The sequence below is a fragment of the Alligator mississippiensis genome, chromosome 1 (genome assembly GCF_030867095.1).
Source record: "Alligator mississippiensis isolate rAllMis1 chromosome 1, rAllMis1, whole genome shotgun sequence".
NCBI lineage: Eukaryota > Metazoa > Chordata > Crocodylia > Alligatoridae > Alligator > Alligator mississippiensis.
In genome coordinates this window covers 304,476,728-304,497,453 of record NC_081824.1, presented here as the reverse complement: position 1 = coordinate 304,497,453, position 20,726 = coordinate 304,476,728, and the positions used below count along the sequence as shown (strand labels likewise).

General features: G+C 40.7%; 1 protein-coding gene across 1 annotated transcript in view; it reads left to right on the top strand.

Moving 5' to 3' along the window:
* Positions 1–20,726, top strand: part of USP9X (ubiquitin specific peptidase 9 X-linked) — a 189,490-nt gene that overhangs the window by 39,355 nt on the left and 129,409 nt on the right. Inside the window, exons 2-6 of the mRNA XM_006266676.3 lie at positions 5,484–5,737; positions 12,135–12,280; positions 12,688–12,767; positions 17,198–17,310; positions 18,100–18,318. Of these exons, the coding sequence (XP_006266738.1) occupies positions 5,642–5,737; positions 12,135–12,280; positions 12,688–12,767; positions 17,198–17,310; positions 18,100–18,318 (654 nt within the window). The 5' untranslated portion in view covers positions 5,484–5,641. The remainder of the gene's footprint in view (positions 1–5,483; positions 5,738–12,134; positions 12,281–12,687; positions 12,768–17,197; positions 17,311–18,099; positions 18,319–20,726) is intronic.

Below are 20,726 nucleotides of genomic sequence, written 5' to 3'. Positions count from 1 at the left end.
ACATAGGAAAAGGGTTATATTTGCTTTTATAAAGTCAGAATTTTTCTTATAGCAACAAGCAAGGAGCAGGGCACTGTAAAGTAAATGGAAAGGTCAGATATTTACAGCAGCTCAAGGACCAACTCTGGATAATAAGCTTTCAAAAAAGATATTGGGCAAGGAGCTTGGTAAATTATTAATGGACAGTCTTTAAGGTTCTTTTCCAAACCACCAGACCTTTTTGTAGATTGATCAAAAACCAAACAAAAAAACTATTGATTTGTAAGACTGCAGTTGGGAGAGCTTTTTAAATTTGTTCTAAAAGAGTTGTTGGGAGAGCATAGTGCTGAGCATGACTTAACAAGTAGTACACAACAGTGGGAACCAACCTTTTTTGGTATGTGCGCCACAAATTAGCTCTATACCTTCCCTGAGTGACGCTTCAATCCCCTTCCTATTCTGTGCACCCTGCCTGATCTTTGCTGCCTGTCCCTTCCCTGAGCAGCTGCATGCCACACACACACAGGCTGCCCTACTACTGCACTTGTGCTACAGGTTGTCCACCCCTTCCCCATTATATAATATGGCATGGCTGAATTATGATGGCATTCTTAAAAATATTGCTGTTATGAAAGATCAGGGGGAAATGTATAGTTAATAACAATATTTGTCAAATAAATGTGACACCTTGTCAAATGCTATATTAATGTATAATGTTCATGGAACTGGACAGGGGTCTCAATCACCCTACAACCCCTGAGTTGGATCCAGTCCATGGGGTGAGTGGTGGGCATGGGGGTTAATGCAGCTGTTGCTTGCCTTGATGCCAATACACATCGCCACCAGTACTCTGCCCTAAATCTCAATGGCAAGCTCTACCCCAAAATTCTTGGTCCCTCTACAAGCCCCATGGGCCACATGGCATGGCTTCATGACCCAGATGCTGAACCCTGCTGTGGGTACATACCTGTTCTCTGTCTGTCTCCAGAGCACTCAAGCCATCTGTACTTTACCTTTACTACTGGTTCAAGTGGTCAGTAATGATGGAAAGGGTTATATTTGGCAGTGCTATAGGAACAGAACAGGGAGGGCTGGGAGATCAGCAGACACTGCAGAAAGAACAGACAGAATGAGAGAGGCATTACAAATCCTGCGGAGGTCCCCTCTAGGGCTCTGGCCACTGCTGAGGGACTACATGGTACGAGGCCTATGTGAAATTAGAATTTAGAGCCCCAACCTCTCTTAGGTCTGGCTGCCTAAGTCACCCCTTTGGGGACAGACAGCTGACTATTAAAACACAGCTGGTGGTGGAGCTCATCTTTAATAGAATAGTGTAGTGGTCAGAGCACTTAACCTGAAAGTGGGAGATGCAGGTTCTGTTCCCTGCTCAGCTTGAGGGGATGAGAGTGCACTAAAGATGACATTGGTTGGAGAGGGGTTGCGGAGCTTCTCCACATCTATAGCAGAATTGGAGAGCATCACTGAAGCTACCTCCTGTAAGATGGTTTGTGAAGCTTTTCAGTGTCACCATCTTGGCTTGGCCAAGCAGGAAATTGGTCAAGCACATCATGTTCCCTTTGGCTGCTTGGTACGGAAGAAAAGAAACATGCGCAGTCTTGGCAAAGTCCAAGTCCAGTATATCGAGGGCACTGAGGACAGCAAAGTCTTCTCTACCACCTCCTTGCAGAAAAAGCAGGCTGCCAGGTCTAAGTGGCCTATGGCCAGGATTCTATGCAGTAATCATCCCTGGAGGCTGCCAGTTCCCTTGGTGATGGATAGCTTGTATATGGTGCACTATCCCTGGCTGGCTTGTTCTGCTGTTGCTGCCATTAGGTGCTGCCTCCATGTTGCTACATGGTTGCAGAACTGATTGCCAGTTCTTAATGTCACCAAGTTCCCCTTTCTTGGGGGCAGCAGTGTAAGGACTGCTGTCTGGCAGATGACTAATAGGGTCCCATTTTTGAGGCTGTCCTGGAAGTTGTGTAGGAGGTCCAGGCTGAAGAGGAGCCAGAAAGTGTTGTAGGATTTGGTAATCTGTCAAGACGTACACCTTCCCTGTAGTTTGTGGACAGGCTTTCAGTAGCAGAGGTCAGCTCTGCCAAGAATAGTGGCTGTTCAAGCTTGTCATCCTCAGATGTGCAGAGCTTGGGGATGCCCTCATGCAGGTGGCCTCTGGGCTCAGCTACAAACAGCTCTGTGTAAGCAGTGCCATACTAAGTCAAACCAGTGGTCCATCTAGACTAGTATCCTGTTTCTGACAGTGACAGAAGTGAGTGGATGTTGTACAGGGAGAGCATGGAACTGGATGAGTGAATAAAAAGATAATCAACAGCATAACATAATAGCATGTTCTTGGATCATGGCAGAGGCTGTGAGAACTTGACCTGGTAGGATTTTAAGGTGGCTAATAATCTTTTTATTCTTCATGCTTTTTCTGTAGGCTGAAAAAAAAAACAGGTAGGGAGAAAAGCTTCTGTCAGTTTTTTGGAAGCGGCATTGAATTAGCATGTACTCTACTAATTCTCAAGCATTCTTTCTGGAGTTTGAGGCATAAGCCCACAGTCATTACTGGTATCCCTCACAATGTCTTTTTCAAGCTCTTGCACACTGCGACAGCCCTCAGTCACTTTGTTTACTATATTAGTCAAATACAAGATGACCCTGAATATAAGACAACCTCCCAGCAATTAGATTCTGTATATGGAAAATTTTATTAATTTGTGATTTTTTTTCAGGTGTAGAATCTATCACGGTGTTATCTTGAATTCATCTTCCTCCCACTGCTACAGCAGGGAAAATAGTGGTTGCGGGGGGGGGGGTCCTCAGGTGGCCCCCTTGTCCTCTGCTGCCCTCCCTTCCCTCCCCCCCCTTAGTGTTAGACCCTGCTCAGGCTCTGTTCCCTCCCGGAGCACTGTGTGAAAGTGAGCTGCATGTGACAATAAGGGGGGAGTGAAGGGGACAGAAAAGAGGACAGAAACTACAGAGGGGAATAGGAGTCTGTTATGGATCTGACTCTGGCCCCAGCCTTGACTGCTGCAAATTTCAGCATGGGTACTCTGTAAACACACTTCTGAGCACTGCTTCTGTACCTACTTATACATGGTACAAACTGCATGATATTATTTCAGAGTCAAAAGGCTCATGACTTTTTATTATATAGTTCATTGGGCTGGGCCCTGGCAGAGTCAACAGTGTTTGAGGCCATTGTGACCCCACAGCCCAGCACTGCTCAGTATGTGTGGGTATTCCATTCTCAACCTTCTAGGATCCAGTGATCTCATAGAGCAGGGGCGGGTAATTATTTCGGGCAGAGAGCTGCTTACTGAGTTTTGGCAAGCTGTCAAGGGCTGCATGGTTAGCCCCACCCCTTGGTTGCCATCTTGTGACCAGAAATCCCACCCCCTAACCTCTGACATTTGCCACCAGAAGTCTCTCTCCTTGCCCCCGGAAGTACTTTTTTCAGCAAGGGGTTTTGCCATCTCGGAACCAGAAAAATACCAAATTATATTCTAAAAAGTGATCATCCACATTCATTAATTTGATTTAAAAAAATATTTTTGTCCTGATTTACATGTGTTTGTGTAGTGTATGTAGAGGTGACTGCACAATAGCTTAAAATGAAGTTTTATTTTTATATACTATGGGGGGTGGGTATAGGTTTGTGGGGGTGTGGGCGGGTATGGTGGGAGGGTAGCTGGGGTTTGTGTATAGCAGTACAAGGGGAGGGGTAGGTGCACATGTATGGAGGAGGGGGTGTGGGACTCACTCACTCACTCACTCACTCACTCACTCACTCACTCACTCACTCACTCACTCACTCACTCTACTAGCACAGTCCCATGGTCTGTGGTCTAGGGATGCAGCCGGGAGCCACAGCCATGTGGTGCTGGAGCAGTGGGGGGCAGGAAAGCAGGGAACTGGCTGGGAGTAGGTGGGTCTGGGCTGCTCAAGCCTGCTGAGGGCTCCTTCTGGGTCCTACTGCCCCTGTCTCCAGCAAGCTTTGACATGGAGCCAGGTCAAATAAATATTAATTTACTAAACTTTTTAGGGGCTTCACAGGCTGGATAGAATGACCTGGCAGGCCGTATTTTGCCCTCCACTGTCATAGAGGGTCTCTTCTGTCATACTTGTATCAATGCACTGCCACCACCTCCAGTCTCAACAAGAAACCTAACAATGTTTTCAAGGGAGTAACCTTCTCCAAATGCATTCCTAAGGGAAGCATCTGAAAACTGGTGCTTCTTCCGCAAGGAAGTGCCATCCCTCGCTAGGGATGATCATTTCTTTTTGGGAGGGTAGAGGGGTTAGGATGGGGAACTCAGAAATGTTGAGGTGAGCCCATAGGCTCTGGTGACCTTCTTTTTCCCCATCTTCAGACTCTAAGTCCATTTCAAAGTCTGGGACCTCAGGAGGTGGTAGAGACTGAGGCTTAGGGGCAATCGCCTTCCCATCAGAGCAATCAGCATCATTCCCTGAAGGTGCTTCCCTCTCCAGGGTTTCTGTTGACCACAGCTCTCTTAGGGGCCATATTTTTCTGGGTTGAAGCTTCTGAATCTCGGCTTCAGTTTCATTTTTTGGTCTGTACTCTTAGGGGCTGAACTTGGGGAAGTTTGGCTCCCCAGCATCAGCTACCTCAGGAGTTGCGAAGGTGGGGAATTCCTGAGGAAATTTTGGGCTCGCTGGGGCAGACTTTCTCTCTTCTTGGGGTTCAGCAGTAGGATTTGGGATTTCTTCTGAATGGGATGGGTGGGTTGGGCGAGAATCTGGGAACAGTGCCAGTAGCCCCAGCAGAGATGGAGGTAAGCTGGGTGGAAAGTTTGGTTCCTGTGTTGCATTCCATATGCTGGTTGTCTAGCCATGTCTGTGGCTGCTTGCCCATTCCTGTCACAGATACGTGGCAGGGGAAAAGACAGAGCTTGTGTAGTATGCCTGGACAGTTAACAAACCTGGTCTTTGGCATGTGAGAGAGATTGAGAAATGGTCTACCAGACAATAGGTGGTCATAAGGAGCATACTGTCAGTGTCTCCTTTCGCATGTCTAATGAGAGCTCCACCTTGAGGTCCACTGCCAATCCTATGTCAGCATGATAGAAGGCAGAGTATAACTGTGATGGTTTAGGAAATATGCACGAAGCAAGGATTTCTGGTGATGCCATTTGTCAGACTTAAGTAGTCTCCTGTAACTGGGTCCTATACTGGTCTTATGTTAAAAATTCAAGGTGTTAATTTTTTGGAAATCTGTTGTGGATTCTGTGTGATCACTATTTTAAAAAGTGGTAGTTTTATTCTGGACTAGTTTTCAGCTTTTAAATGGTCTCACAGGCTAAGCCTTGTTTCTACTTGTGACATTGTAAAAGTCTAAAATTTTGGGAAATGGGTATTACCCAATATGAAATGATGACATTTATTAGAGTTGTATTTGACTCAAATGCTTTTGTTTTTTTCCCAGACGTGTATTTTAAAAAATGTATTCTAATATTTTGCTAAACTTTTGTCTCTTTTAGGTTATGCAATGGTCTCTGCAAGATGGCTTGTTCTTGAGTTGGAGCTTTTTAAAACAAACATATGCTGGTACTTCAACTTTATTAAGCGGACTATAATTTCTTCTCTCACAACAACTACATAAGCAGACAAAATTGCAAAGATCTGCCCTGTTTCGAGTATGACAGCCACGACCCGTGGCTCTCCGGTAGGAGGGAATGATAGCCAGGGCCAGGCTCCTGATGGACAGTCTCAGCCTCCCCTCCAACAGAATCAGGTATGATGTAACATTTGCAAAACCATTCAAAAAGACAACAATAGTCTTGAAGTACAGGATAATATTAAGCATTTCAGGTCTTTATAACAAACCACACCCCCAAGGGGATTTTTAACCTCTTTACTGAAGAAAAATTGGGTCTGGTTAATATTCCCTTGAAAGACTTCCAAGAAAAATTGAGGGGTTGAAGGAAAAGCTACTGAACAGGTATCCCAGAATATTACTAGACAGCTTTGTATGACTAAGATGCTGCCTTTCAGATAAAATGGGATAGTTGTGAAGTAAGCTGCTGTTCATGCATATTAGTGAAGTAAGTCTTTTCCACTAAGATGTCAGATGTTTCCTCAGAGCTGTGTCTCTGATTTGTCCACCTCAGATTTGTAAAGCAGCTACTTCTGATCTCCACTTTCTGCTCATCACTCTGAAACAAACTTTATGCCCACTGCCTTCCAAGGAAGGTAGTAATGTATAGGAATGTCATTTCTGGTGGACAGAGAAGAAAAAACTCATGCCTGAGAGACAAAGCTCTGACCTGCTGTGTATTAGTTTATGTTCATAACACTAAGGAGTTCTGAAAGTCCAGATCCCTATTTATTAGCTTCCCTGTCATCTTTAAAGGGATGAAAGCTGCCACACCTGTTTTATCAAAATGGGGCATTTCCAAAGGGTAAACTGAAAAGCACTGCTTTAAGAAAGTGGTTCTCAGTCTTACCTTACCGGGTATGTGGCAGGCTTGCAATGGAAGTGGGTAACTCTTTCAATACTATGTTCATGGGTATTGTGACTCGTAGGTAGGAACTGCTGGTTTTAAGAACTAACAGCAAAACTCATGTCCTCAGAGCTGTTTCCTGAACAGAAAAAAACATGTCCAGTACCAGATCTTTTAAGTAGCCACCTGGTTGCTTAAGCTAGGCTTTCAAGCTAGGCTCTGCCAATGAAGCCTTTGGCAGAAAATATGCTTTATGCCATAGTCCTCTTGTTACAGAAGTGGGTTAAGCCCTGCATATGTAGCTCATTGTATTTTTCCCTGAATGCACGCTAGAAAAAATTCTGCCCTTGGCAGATTGATTGACTTAATATAATGGAAAATAGGAAAATTCCTATTACTTATTTGGAAACTTTACCAGCATTCAGTGATTCACGGGCTGTTAAATGACTTGAATGTTTTTCAGAACTTTTTTCATTGGAATCTTTAAAAAAAAAAAAAAAGTGTTGAAAATTCTGTTGCTGTGAAGGTTATAGTCTTAAGTGTTTTGCTCCAAATTTCAGTTGACAGTGTCCATTTCATAATGAATTTAGGGGGAAAAATGGTGCTTCAGTTATTTACTGACTCGGTAATGTCTGGCTTCTGCCCCATATTTGCTCTAACCTTGTTAATACAAGGGGAATTATAATGGTAGGAGAGAGTAGAGAATTCTAAAAAAAGGTAGAGAAGACAGGGCTAGAGAGAACTATTCACAATTTGGTTTGCATCTTACCTGTCATCTGTTATATTGAGGGACTGCTCCTGGAAGAAGCCAGGAGGGATGAGTTACGGGGTGTAAAACTGTTAATCATCCATGGGTGTTTCTGACTTCAGGAGACACCGTCATATGAGATCATCCAAGATTAAACTCTATCTAGCATCCTAATGCAGCTGCCTGGCACACATCATAAGCAAATAGCTGATTGTTTACTAAATTAGTAACATGTTATCCACAGTTTCTATGACATATTAAAGTGTAAAATTAATACAAATCTGCAAATATTAAATTCTAAAATTGCTTAACATAAGTATGTGTAGTCATAGTGCATCAATTTCAGTGTAACAGCTCTGAAATGTTCTCTACTAAACTCATTTTTTCTCTCTCCTGAAGTTTTGAAATATGTATAATTGACATCTTGGCATGCAGATTTAAACACGCCATGCTGAAAACAATAACAATGTAATTTAATGGCTAAGATACCTGTAATAAATAGTATATGGGAAAAATGGAGCTTAGACTGTTTCTAATATTAAATTAAGGAAATAGAGGGGTTTATGTAATGAAAATATTTTGCAAAAGAAATAGAAATGTTGGCATGCATCAGTTTTATTGATATGTAAACATATCAACAAAGTATTTGGAGTTCAGACACTTGCCTGAAAATCGGAGATGGAAATTCTTAATGATTTTTTTTTTTTCAGGCTCAGTGAAATGTGAAGGAAAAAATTAATCTTAAAAAAAGACATACAGAGATGTTTCATTTCCTCAACTTAAAGTAATGTTAGCTTACAAGGAGAAAAAAAACATTTGTTCTAAATTTTAAGTTTTGGATGTTCTTTGGAGCAGATACTGGATTATTTTCAATTGGTATAAAATGTGCTCGGTGCACAAGACCCTCATCCTAATGAAGGCCTATGAGTACTACTGATACTCGGTACATTTTTGTAGCCAGAAAGGTGCCTTTAAAAACAAGGAAATTTGTATTCTATTTACAGTAATTCGCATGTGTTTTAAAACTACCTGGGTATTGTTGCCATCAAAGGAATAAACTAAGAAAAGAATAATATGTGGAAAACCACAGTCATTCAGTATTAGGAGTAACATAGTGATTTATATACAAATCAACAGAAAGCAGTTTATGGTTGAACTACAGTGGAATAGGATAAAGCACCACTGGATTAGACGATTTGACCCCCAGATGAGTGGTGTGGGGCCAGTCTGCAGGCTGGATCCATGTTCAGTCAGTCTGCGGGTGTGGTCCAGCACTCTGGCCCAGCCCCACATACTTGGATCTAGCCCATGCACTGGCATAGTCAAGTGTGCACGGTCACATCCTCTGGATGTGAAGCTCCCCATGGGTCTAGAAATTTGATATCAGGAGCAGCAGCTCCCTGCCACTGCTCCCGTACAGTTAAATTTCTGGATCTGTGGGGAGACTTCCAGGCTGGATGACAAAGGTCCATGAGCAGGAGATAGAACATCACTAGTTCAATCAACTGTTTAAAGAAAAAATATATATTCAAAATGCTGATGCCTAAAATTAGGCCCCTCAGTCCAGATACAGTCATTTTAATTGAATAATATTGGTGAGTCTAGGAAGTCATTTGTGGAGGAATAGAGATTTTTGTGAAGAAATACTAATCCAAGGCTAATTTTTCTATCCAACACATCTGTGTCAGGAAAATAATTAAAATTCCAGCTTTTTAAATATTAATTCAGACATTGTTATTTAAAAATTTCTTTATATTGAACACATTTTACTTTTTAAAACAAACTCTGTCTTAAACTTAAATGTAAAGTTAGGACTACTTATGTTAAAAGCTAAACATACTACAAACTTATTAAAAGAAAATGCTCAGGCCGCAGTTGGAGTACTGCGTCCAGTACTGGGCGCTGCACTTCAAAAGGGATGTGGCCAGCCTGGAGAGGGTTCAGAGAAGGGCCACCTACCTGCTTGGTGAGAGGGCAGCAGGACAGACCCTACGAGGAGAGACTGAGGGACCTGAACCTGTTCAGCCTCAGCAAGAGGAGGCTGAGGGGGGACCTGGTGGCTGCCTACAAGCTCATCAGGGGAGATCAACAGTAAATAGTCAGAGCCCTTTTCTCCCCAGCACCACCTGGGGTGACGAGGAACAATGGTCATAAGCTGATGGAGAATAGGTTTAGGTTAGAGATCAGACGGCAATATTTTACAGTTAGGGTGGCCAAAATCTGGAACCAACTTCCCAGGGAAGTGGTCCTCGTCCCTACCTTGGGCACATTCAAGAGGAGGTTGGACGATTACCTGTCTGGGGTTTTGTGAACCCAGCGTTCATTCCTGCCTGTGGCAGGGGGTCAGGCTAGATGATCTGTTCAGGTCCCTCCTGACCCTAGCTACTATGAAACTATCAGTGAATCCTTCAAATATTAATGAGTTTAAGGGGGTATGTTAAGGGGAATATTTAACTTTTGAAGCAAAAGCTTTATAAAGATGTCACAATGTTAGTTACTCATTTATGTAGTAGTATTTTTAATATTTACAGTAAAGCAAATGCTAGTACAAGCAATTTTTTTCAGGAGTTGCTACTGTTATTTTGATTTGTATGGAAGAGATGCATGTCAGTACTTTCGGTTTCAGTTTAGCTAGCAACTAGAGAAAATATTTTCTTCATTTGAACTATTTCAAAGTGGAGAAACAGGCTGGGAATTGATCAGGGCAGGGATATTTGCTTTTCTTTTCTAATTTGTAGATAAGCAGATGAAAGAGGATGAAGTGTACTATTTCCAAAACTTTAAATGTTGGAGGGTCAGATTTTTCTGAGATAGTTAGATGCAAAATGGGATTTTTCAGGAATGTGTTAATTTTCTAGTTCCCATTGAACTAATTTAAATTATTCAATAACAAGTTAATTCCTTTGTTTTGGTAAATAAGAACACGTGTTTTGATAGATATTTATTACATATCAGTACATTTAAAATAGCCAAAATAGTGTAAAAACAAAACTATTATTTGGATAATAATTAAAGGTATCAACAAAGAGCAGCTTAATGTTAAACAAAACTATTTGTTAATAAAAAATATGTAATTCTCCATTTGCCAACATCATACCATTTGCATTTAATTGTATCAGTTGATGAATGCAGAGATGTATTTGTTTAAGTGAACACAAATAAGTATGGTCTAAGTATGTGGACACAACAATTGAACGTAACAGTTGCACTGATCAGCAGGGATCCTGGTTTTCTCTCCCAATGGGAATTTTTTTTTTTAAATCGGAGAAAACCAGGATCCCTGCTTGATCAGGAACCAGTTTGTTGTTTGTGAAGTACTGTGACTCCAACCCCAAGGGGTGAGAGTGAGCACCCAGCCCAGCATGCCTCTTAGTAGGCAAGTAGGCTGTACTTGCACCCATACTTAGAGAGTCCCAGGGAGTTGGGTGACCTGTGGCTGGGGATGTGATCACTTTCTGCTTTCCCTTCTCTCCTAAACATGAGTTCAGTAAACTGAATTGTGCTTGCTTGATGTGGGGGTGGGGAAGAGGAGTGCTTGGACCTGTACTTTTGGAGTCCTGGGGGTATAATGATAGCCCATGGTCTAATAGGGATTGAAGACACAGCTGGCTGTTAGTGAACAAGCAGAGTAGGGGAGTTGATTGATTAAAAAAGTGCCAGAAAAGGTGGAGGGAAAAGGGGGGCAGCAGAGTTCTGGGGATATGCCAGAGGAGTCGGGTAAATCAAACTCAGGTACTATTTTTCAACTGTCACTGTGTATCAGGTCAGTGTTATACATGGACACCAAACATTCTGTGACACAAGTCTGATCATTCATCTAGCCATCCCACACTGCATCACTTCTCACAATCCCTTCCTTCCAATGCTGTTACAGGCTTATATGACTGTGTGCTTCAAGCTTTAAATTGTATTTAAACCAGTCTGTGTTATGTATGTTCATGCCCAGAGCTGCTTATAGTGGACTCTTTAGATAAACTGCTCTTTGCCAAATTAATATGGTGGATAGTTGGACTTTGTAGCCCATCTCAACTGTTACTAGTTCTGTGTAGCAGTGTCAGCTTTGTGGCTGCAGCCACAGACTTGGCTAGTGAGAGACAAGCACTGAAATTGATGGTTTCTAGTCAGTTTCATGGCTTATAAATAACAGCCAGGAAACTGACCTGCAGCTGATTAAGTCTGTTGGCCTTGTAGTGGCTAGGTAATTGCCCTGTTAGGCACAAGGAGAGGAACAAACAGTTGAGAGCGGTCTGTCACTTGCAAGAATTAGCCAGCATGTTTAATACACTTAAGGCCTTTACTATTGAGATCAATGAGAAATGCAAATTGTTTGTTCCCTTTGCACAACTTAAATGCTGGTCCAGGTTATCCGTGAGTGTCTTCAGTGGCTTTGACTGTACCAGTAGTTTTAATTGATTATATGAGTGTCTGAGAATAAATGCTAAAAACACTAGTATACCAGCCAGTGATAGTACTTCCACTGAAGCCCATCTCTTTGTATAAAGTTCCCATCTTTTCTGTGAAGGTGTTCCATTTTTCATAGAGAATATTCCCATGGTCACCCTCTTATTTTCTCAGAGAGAAATTGAAAGTTGGCCCAATAGAACCAATCTGTGAATGTTCTTTCCTGTTCCAAAAGACACTTTTGTCCATTTTCCAGGAAACTAGCTTCATTTTTAGCCTACTTAAATACCATTTAAAATACTGAATTTGAATAAGATATGATTCTGGTTAAGACATTTAAAAAACTTTAAATCCGTGTTCCATGTCCATAATATATAATGTCCAGTTATTTTCTGAAGACTTCTACAATGTCGTCTTTCAGTGTTTTGAAAATTTAAAGAAATTGAAAGAGAAAAATCAAAATAAATGACATGTATACAATTAGTGTCTGAAAGGAAAATACATAATATGTATCCAGTAATATTTTATGTTTAATTCAGACATCTTCACCTGAATCTTCCAATGAGAATTCCCCAGCTACTCCACCTGATGAGCAGGGTCAAGGGGATGCCCCACCCCAGCTTGAAGATGAGGAGCCTGCATTTCCCCACACAGACCTGGCAAAGCTGGATGACATGATCAACAGGTATTTTAAGACTTAAGCACTGTTTCTGGTGTCATTAGTTATTGGTCAAATCTCTTTAATATTACACACAAGACTAGAATCACATTCTGTTTAATTGGATTTCTTATCAAAATTAAATTACTTTTGTTAATATAGTATTCAAAATGAAAGGGCAGTAAGAATTTAAATTGTGATTTACAAAAGGTTTTCCAAAGTGAGCTGCCTCCAGCAGTTTAATTAGGAATAATTGTTTTTAAAGGCACAAGTTGAGGGGTCGGACTCGATGATCTATTGAGGTCCCTTCCGACCCTAACATCTATGAAACCTAACATCTATGAATCTAAGTTAAAGATCAGTATTTGACAAAATTAAAATGCAGGGATTTTTGGTCTTTTTTGTGTGGTTTTTTTTTTCCCCCCCTAATTCAGGCCTCGATGGGTTGTTCCTGTGTTGCCGAAAGGAGAATTAGAAGTTCTTCTAGAAGCTGCTATTGACCTTAGTAAAAAAGGTATGTTGAAAATAGTTTACTAGAGCAATGTGTAACTCTTTTTTTCTAAAGGTACTCTGCTACCCTCTTGGAGTTTTGAGGATGTTGTATAATTTTTTAATACATTTCATCCCAAAGATTCCAAGTCCTAGACAAGCATATGGAGCTTCATGGATCTGAAATTTTCAACATAGTAGCTAGGAGCTTGGTGCCTTGATACAAGCACCAGTGTACACTGATCCCACACTGTAAGTCTTGTCAGTCCTGTCCCATCTGTTTTTCTTAATTTTTTATTTGCATATCAAGACACATCAGGTCTGTATTCTTGACAGATTCTTAAAATTTAACTTCGAGATTTAATGGTTTTCTGTATTTTCCTTTAAATTACTAATGTAATTTTGACACGTACCTTGCCAAAATGTTTCTTCAAAATCAATAGTTAGGTTCCCAAGGAGGGTAATAGAAAATTAAGGTTTTGAATATTTACAGGCAGTGTGATGTAAACAGAATAATTTTCACCCTATATAACAATTTGTTGCATCTGCCTCACATGGAGCTTCTCTTCTGGGTTGTTTGTGTTTAGCAGATCATGGTAGGTCAGTGGCATGTCTTATGCTTCTAGAAAGATGCTTTGGCTTCTATTGACAAAGCATATTTCCAGCCCCATTAAGCAGTAGCAGCGGGAGAAAATATTATTTGTAAGGGGAGCTGAGGGCCATTGCAGGGCCAGCATGCACTGGTGCTGTTCAGTATTAGAGGAGCGCATAGCAGGGGCACTGGGTGCAGTGCAGGGGCACGGCAGTAGTACCGAGTAGCGCCAGCCGCTGCAGGTGGCATCATGGTGCTATTACTACCACCAGCCGCCGCGAAATTAGTTTTGGGGGAGCTAAGCCCTGTTAGCCCCAGCCTTCTGCTGCTTATGCCACTAAGTGAGCAATCTCACAAGTCAGAAAAACATTTTTTTTCCTCTAACATACCAGCTAATTTTGTCTATACAAGTTGCCTGTCCCTGAAATTTGGATAATTTGACTTGGCTAATTTGGCTGTCTTGATAAACATTTATTACTTGGCAATTTGAGGAGTAAAATTTTGCAATTAGCATGTAGTTCTGTTCTGTCTACCACAGCAACATTGTATTGGTATTTGTCCTCTAGTTTGGAGCACCTGCTGGAGGTAAACTAGGTTTTTGGCTGCATTTTAGTGAGCCAAGGGAGGATATGACCCACAGAGTGCCCTCTATCAGAAATCTTTAGGTCGTCATACCTGTTTCAAGAGGTCACACCTATTCAATGGCAAAACAAGTACTGTCTTTGAAAAAATTGAAAGACACAACAATGTATGTCTTTGAGACTGGAACAGATTATTAGGAAGAAATTCTGGTCTTAGGGCTGAGTGTTTGGATGCATCCAGTTGCTCTATATCTACCTTAAAATTGTAAAACCATAAGCAGTATACCAAACTAATATAACCTGAAAACTTCTTCCACTTCCCTACTGATTGTTTAAATCGTCTACGACAAAGCATCAGATTTGACTTTCATTTGAAGAACTGTTATGCCTGCTTCTGTCTTTTTTCCCCTAGAGATCTGTAAAAATTCTGTGTAGAGCTCCATTCATGCACTTTTATGTACCACTGTTCTCTGAATTTTTAGCATCTTATTCTGATGATCATTTTAGGCAACCATTTCTGCATTTGCTATTTTAAACACTACTTCTCATTCCATTCAGTGATAGTTATAGTGTTAATTACAGATAGGTGGATGTAGGTACAGATAATTGTCAGAAAGAGAGGTCTAATATGTTAGATGCAAAGGAGAAAACTGAGGAAAGGGATTAAAATTGAAAGGTAATTCAAGTTCTAACATGGCTATCAGCACAACTTTTGCACTGAGATCTCTGCTGCATTAAAACATTGGAAGCGTGAAATAACCAGAAACTGCTATGGTCACGAGACTATTGAATGATTACACAGTCTGTATTTGTTATGTCATGTTGGGCAATGTGTCAATAGCTTAACTATATGGGTAGGTGAGCGAGGCAAAAGTCTCAGTTGCTGCCTAAAGGAAGAGTGCCAGAATAGAGCCCTGAGTGGTGGAGTGGCCCTTCCTGTTCCCCCTCTCTGCACCGTTTCTGGCAGTGGGGAGGGCAGAGAAGCAGCAGCATCACATAGTGCAGGTGCAGTGCCTAGAGGTTCGCTGCTGTTTTGGGGGAGATCCTTCTCCTGCTGCTGAAAACCAGTCATTTTTGGCGGCTTGACACTCACATTAGCAGTAAAAAAAAAAACGTGTTAGCTCCCACAGCAGGAGTGAAGCCCCAACCACTACTACCTGTGCTGCTACCAATGTTGGAGCCAGTCCCTCAGCTGCAACAGGGAAGGTGCAGTGTGTGGGGGGTGCAGTACTGGCTAGTAGGGTCTCTGCATTGTGGCTTAGTGTTTAACATTGGGTTGGGATTATGGATCTGGGTTCTCTTCCTGGCTCTGACAATGACCCGCCAGTGATTCTGAGCAAGCCACTTCACTCTTTTATGCCTCAGTGTCCCTACCTGTTAAATTGAAATAATGCTACTGATCTCTTCTGCATGTGCTCTGCAAAGATCTGTTGATTAAAAAGTGCTATATAAGAACTAAGTAATATTATTATCTCTTCTAACGTGAGAGGGAAGATTTGGGAGAAATATTTAGATGGTCCAGCCATTCTTTTATCTTATTTAGTATTGTTGGTTGTCTGATGGCATTACTTTAATCTTACAGAAATGTTTTCTTCTTTTGAAGGCATCAGTGTATTCTTAGCCTAAAAAGCTACTCTCACAATAGATTGAAGTAACCCAAAGATGGGGGGGCTACTCCTGTTTGAAGGAACGGTTTTCCTTTATTCAGTATTAAATCATTACAAAATATCTAAAATAAGGGAGAGCATCCTTAACAGGAAAAGTTGCTTTAAAAAATAAATGTCAAGTTGAATTATAGAATCATAAACATTAGAAGGGACTTCAGGAGGTCATCTAGGCCTAACCCCATGCTCAAAGCAGAACCATCCTCAACTATATCATAAGACTTTGTCTAGCTGGGTCTTGAATCTCAAGGATGGAGACTCCACAACTTCTCTGGGTAACCTGTTCTAGTTGCTGCAACTTGAAACCATTGTTCTTTGTTCTGTCATCTGCCACCACTGAGAACAGTCTAGCTTCATGCTCTTTGGAACCCCCCCATCAGGTAATTGAAGGCTGCTATTAAATCCCCCCTCAGTCTTCTCTTCTCCAGACTAAATAGGGTCAGTTCCCTCAGCTTCTCCTCAGAAGTCACGTCCCTTAGTCTCCTCACCACTTTTGTTGCCTTCTGTTGGACTCTCTCCAATTTGTCTGCATCCTTTCTGGTGTGGTGGGCCCAAAACTGGACACAGTACTCCGGATGTAGCCTCACAAGTGCCGAATAGAGGGGCATAATCTCTTCCCTCGATCTGCTGGCATACTCGTACTAATGCTGGTAAATGGCATTCTTTTACAATTTATAAAGTGACCAAATCTGAAATAGAAAGGGCTACCCTTTCTGCTGAATTTCATAGGTCTGCTGCAATGGTGGTAATAGAGCTTCTCAACAAGAAGGATCTTTTCTAATGGGAAATATTAGGCAACCCAGTTATAGGACTAGCTGATCATCAGCTGGAACTGCACTGGGGCTTGTTGGAGGCTCTGGTTCAGTTTTAACCTGCCACACATTCAGTTTAAGGTATGATGAAAACCAGCCACCAAAATGTCACACTTTTTCTTTGTAATGTTTTTGCAGCAGGTTTCCCTTTCTAGTGGCACCATTATTTCCCTGCGAATGTGGCTGTGGTATTTCCTAAGACATGTGACCTAAGACGCGATTAACAGACTAATCTCATCTCTTACCTGTAAAGTCTACCAGGTGTTTCACTTGCACATTCTGTCTCTTGACATTATCATCTCTTTCATGCACTGGTCTGTGTTAAGTTATTAAACAGAGAAGTATTTAAGGTAGTTCAGGAACCCAGTTTCACCATCAGATTTCCTATGTTTATGCTGCTGTTGTCCCATCCTTCCAGTTACATTGGTAGTCGATGGCAGTTCTCAGTATGTATTGAAATTGCTGAAGCTTATAAGATCTGAGCACTCAAAAGGCATACATAGTAAGAACAGTAGCTATAGCTAGCTCCTGAGTTTAATTTTCAGCAGTCACTGACTCAGTTTGTCAAATATGAAAACAACTTAGCTTCCTTATATCTGTCAATCAATAAACAAAATCCATAATTGCTTGTTCCTATTTTTTTTCAAACGTTTCAGTTTTGGGGGGTAAAGTATTTTGAAATTCTTGTAGGTCAGGAATTTTGTGTAGTTCAAAATTTGAATATTGTCAATGTTATGCTAAAAGTCCAATTGAATAAAAAAAATGGGATGTATCAACTAATTGTTCTCTTCTTTCCTTCCCAATAGGCCTTGACATTAAAAGCGAAGCATGTCAGCGATTTTTTCGAGATGGGCTAACAATATCTTTCACAAAAATCCTTACAGATGAGGCAGTGAGCGGTTGGAAGTTTGAAATTCATGTGAGTTCATTTGCTGTTCATAAATGCAATTCAGTTTAGGGGAGAGGCTGGAGAGGTGGTCTGTTCATTCGTTATTGAAAATCTTCTTTCTTCCAGTTCTTTTATGTGTTTTATGGCCTTTGGAACATTTCATCCTTCCCATCACATATGACATTGTCATGGTGTGATGGATGGGTTTTGGAAGGAATCAAACTTACAGGCTAGTACTGTGGGGAATCAATTTCTTCTTACTGCATTTATTAATTCAACCCTTTCTTGGGCTCTTAACTATACTAGGTAGATATGTGTAGTCCTACCTATTTTTCTATTTAGTTCAGCAGCTTTGAGAACTGTTTTTAGGCTCTGAGACGCTTAGAAACTTGGCTTATTTGTGTATGTTAAGTGGCAACTATGTAAATATTTACACTTTCCTCACTCAAACCTAGCCATGTGCCAAATATGGAGTCATGAAGTTACTGGTGAGTGAATTAAATCTTTAAAAAAAGAAAAAAAGAAAAAAAAAAGCGGGGAAAAATATTATTTCCCTACTTGCTCATAAGTGACTCGAAACAAACAAACAAAAAAAACCTGAAAAGATTTCTCATTCTCTCTTCCTAAAAACAAACCAAATTAATCTTTGTGAGAAACCAGGCATAAAGACTTTCTGTTCCAGAAAAAATCTTTAGAGAAAAGAGAGAAAAATGTACAACTTTTTTGTAATTCTTTGCTAATCAGAGCACAGCAATATTTTATTATTATTTTAGAATTCAGTCATCTGCTGAAAGCACTAAGCATTTTTTTTCTTAATAGAGGTGTATTATCAACAACACTCATCGCCTAGTAGAGCTTTGCGTGGCCAAGCTATCCCAAGATTGGTTTCCTCTTCTTGAACTTCTTGCCATGGCCTTAAATCCTCATTGCAAATTCCATCTCTACAATGGTACACGTCCCTCTGAAACAGTTCCTGCAGGAGTTCAGCTGGCTGAGGATGAACTTTATGCCCGACCACCTGACCCTCGATCACCAAAGGTATAGGGGTCTTTTTGTAAACATAAGCTGATAATTTTCATATTTAATATTTTTATTTAAAAAATTACTATCCAGTTAGTGAGTTGGCATCTGTTGAAGGAGCCTTTCGTGGAAAAAAACAAACAAATTAACAAAACAGTGCCTAAGCATCTAGTAAACTGTAGTTCAATTAAATATAAAAACATATCCATTAGTTTCCAGCTTCAGAAGTAATAGCCAAAGTGAAGGGCAATATATACAAGCAAAACATTACTGTGGATCAGCCTTCAATCTGAGGTCATTATTTTAACACTTGAAACCCTATTCTAAGCCTGCTGTGGCAACTGTTGCTTCCTTGAATCTATCTGTTGGATCTACTGTTAAACTCTGTGGCTCAGGTTTGTCCTATCAGACTCCTGAAGCACCTTCATTTGAACGCATCAGGTGCATTTTTTCTGCATGTTTAAAGGTAAAAGAAAGGATATCATCTTTTTCTCTTCCAGAAAATAATGGTCCAGCCTCATGAAGTTGTAGTAGTTATCTTTCTATCTGATCTTTGGTGAAAATTACATTCTTTTTTTTTTTTATATTCTGGATTTATCCTATAGGCCTAAAATTACCTTGAAGGTCTCACGGGTTTATTACAGTTGGTAAAATTACCTTATTAAATCCAACATCTAGACTGGCAATTCCTAAGAAAGCAGACAACTTGTATCAGTTGTTTTTATCATAACTCCAAATTGATTAACAATGTTGGTTATAACTTGAAGAGCTAAATAGAGAGTATAACAATATTACTTATGGAATTGTGGGTAGTATGGACATTAGGCAGCATGGGTAAGACAGTATTACCTCTGGGGAGGAAATTGGCATTGATTGTACAAATATTGTTGGAAGAACAGGAAAAGCTGGCCAGAGCCCTCATGAGTGAAAATCAGATGCTAATTACTCATTGAGAGAGGTGCCAAAGGATGTGGATGTGACATCAGAAGCTGTAGTATCCACCAATATTTTGAAGCATCATTCCTCATTATATTTATCTGGCTTCACTGTGAAAGTAAGAACAAAAGTGGATGGAATGTCATTTAATAAATAACTGTTTTATAGTTATAGAACAAACAAGATCTGTTGAAAGTGATTGACATCATGCCTACTACAAGTTCTCTAAGATTTTCTCTAGGAAAGACCTTACGAGTCCCGGTATCCCTTTACCGGTTAAACCATGTTAGTCTGAACTCCCTGTTACTTACAGTGGAGGTGATACAAACACAAGCTATCTCTGGGTATGTCAGCAACATGCCCAGAACTGTGTGCTACACTAACACAGCTGTGTCATTTTGTGCCTAGGAGATAGTATGCATCAAGCTAGCGCATGTCATTTTAGAATGGTGCTGACTTGTGCCATGTAGACGCATCCTCTGTTGAACAGTAGCCAAGATGCAAACCAAAGCAGGTTTTTTTTACCTATATTATCCTTTCTGATTCTGTTCAATCTATCATATCATTAACATAGAATTCTACACCACCAACTTTTACCTTTCTTTCTCTAGATACGTGTATTACTGTTCTGAGACACTAGTGTCTCTTGGAAATTGCTCAGTATGTTTACTCCATTCAGTTTAAAACTACCTCTTGCACATTTTTCGCTGTTTGTCTCAGAGGTACATCTTACAAAAACCTCCATAATCAGGCACTTCAGTTTTCTGTAAGGTGCTGTAGAGGAGATTTCAGAAGTTTCATGGAAAGAAATCCTTCTCCCCAATATTCTGTGATCTCAAAGAAAGGTGATGATTTCTGGTCTTTTTAGTTCTAGAAGCTCAACTTTTTATCATAAAGTATGTGCATATCTTGGATCAGGGGTATCAAACATATATGACCTGTGGGCCAGATCAGAAAGACCCTGTGCACTGTCTGCAGTGCATTGAGCGGTTCTGGTGTGCAGACTAAATTCAGCACCATGGACGCTGCACATGGCATAGGCTCAGTCTGGGGTACGTGCTGCAGGCAGTGCCCACACCAGACTGGCTATATGTAAGCTGCTATAGCTAGAAAAGAATAATCAAATACAGAATGGGAGAAAAATGTTTGCCTTTGCTACTGCACCTTTATGTAATACCTCATATTAGAGGTACTTAATGCGCAGTAGCAAAGGCGCATTAATGAATGTGTAGCCATGCCCAGTAGGTCATAGTGCCACTGTACTTGGTGCTGGTTAGGCTTCAAAGTATTGTGTGCAGTTCTGGGCTCTAACTTTTAAGAAAGATGTATAGAAGTTGGAGATGCCCTGGAGATAAGCAACAAGTATTAAAGGACTTGGGAGACAATCCATATAAGGAAGGGTTGAGACAACTAGGCATACTTAGCTTGGAGAAAAGACAATTACTGTATTTACCCAAATCCAAGATAACTTTGAATTTTAAGATTCCTTT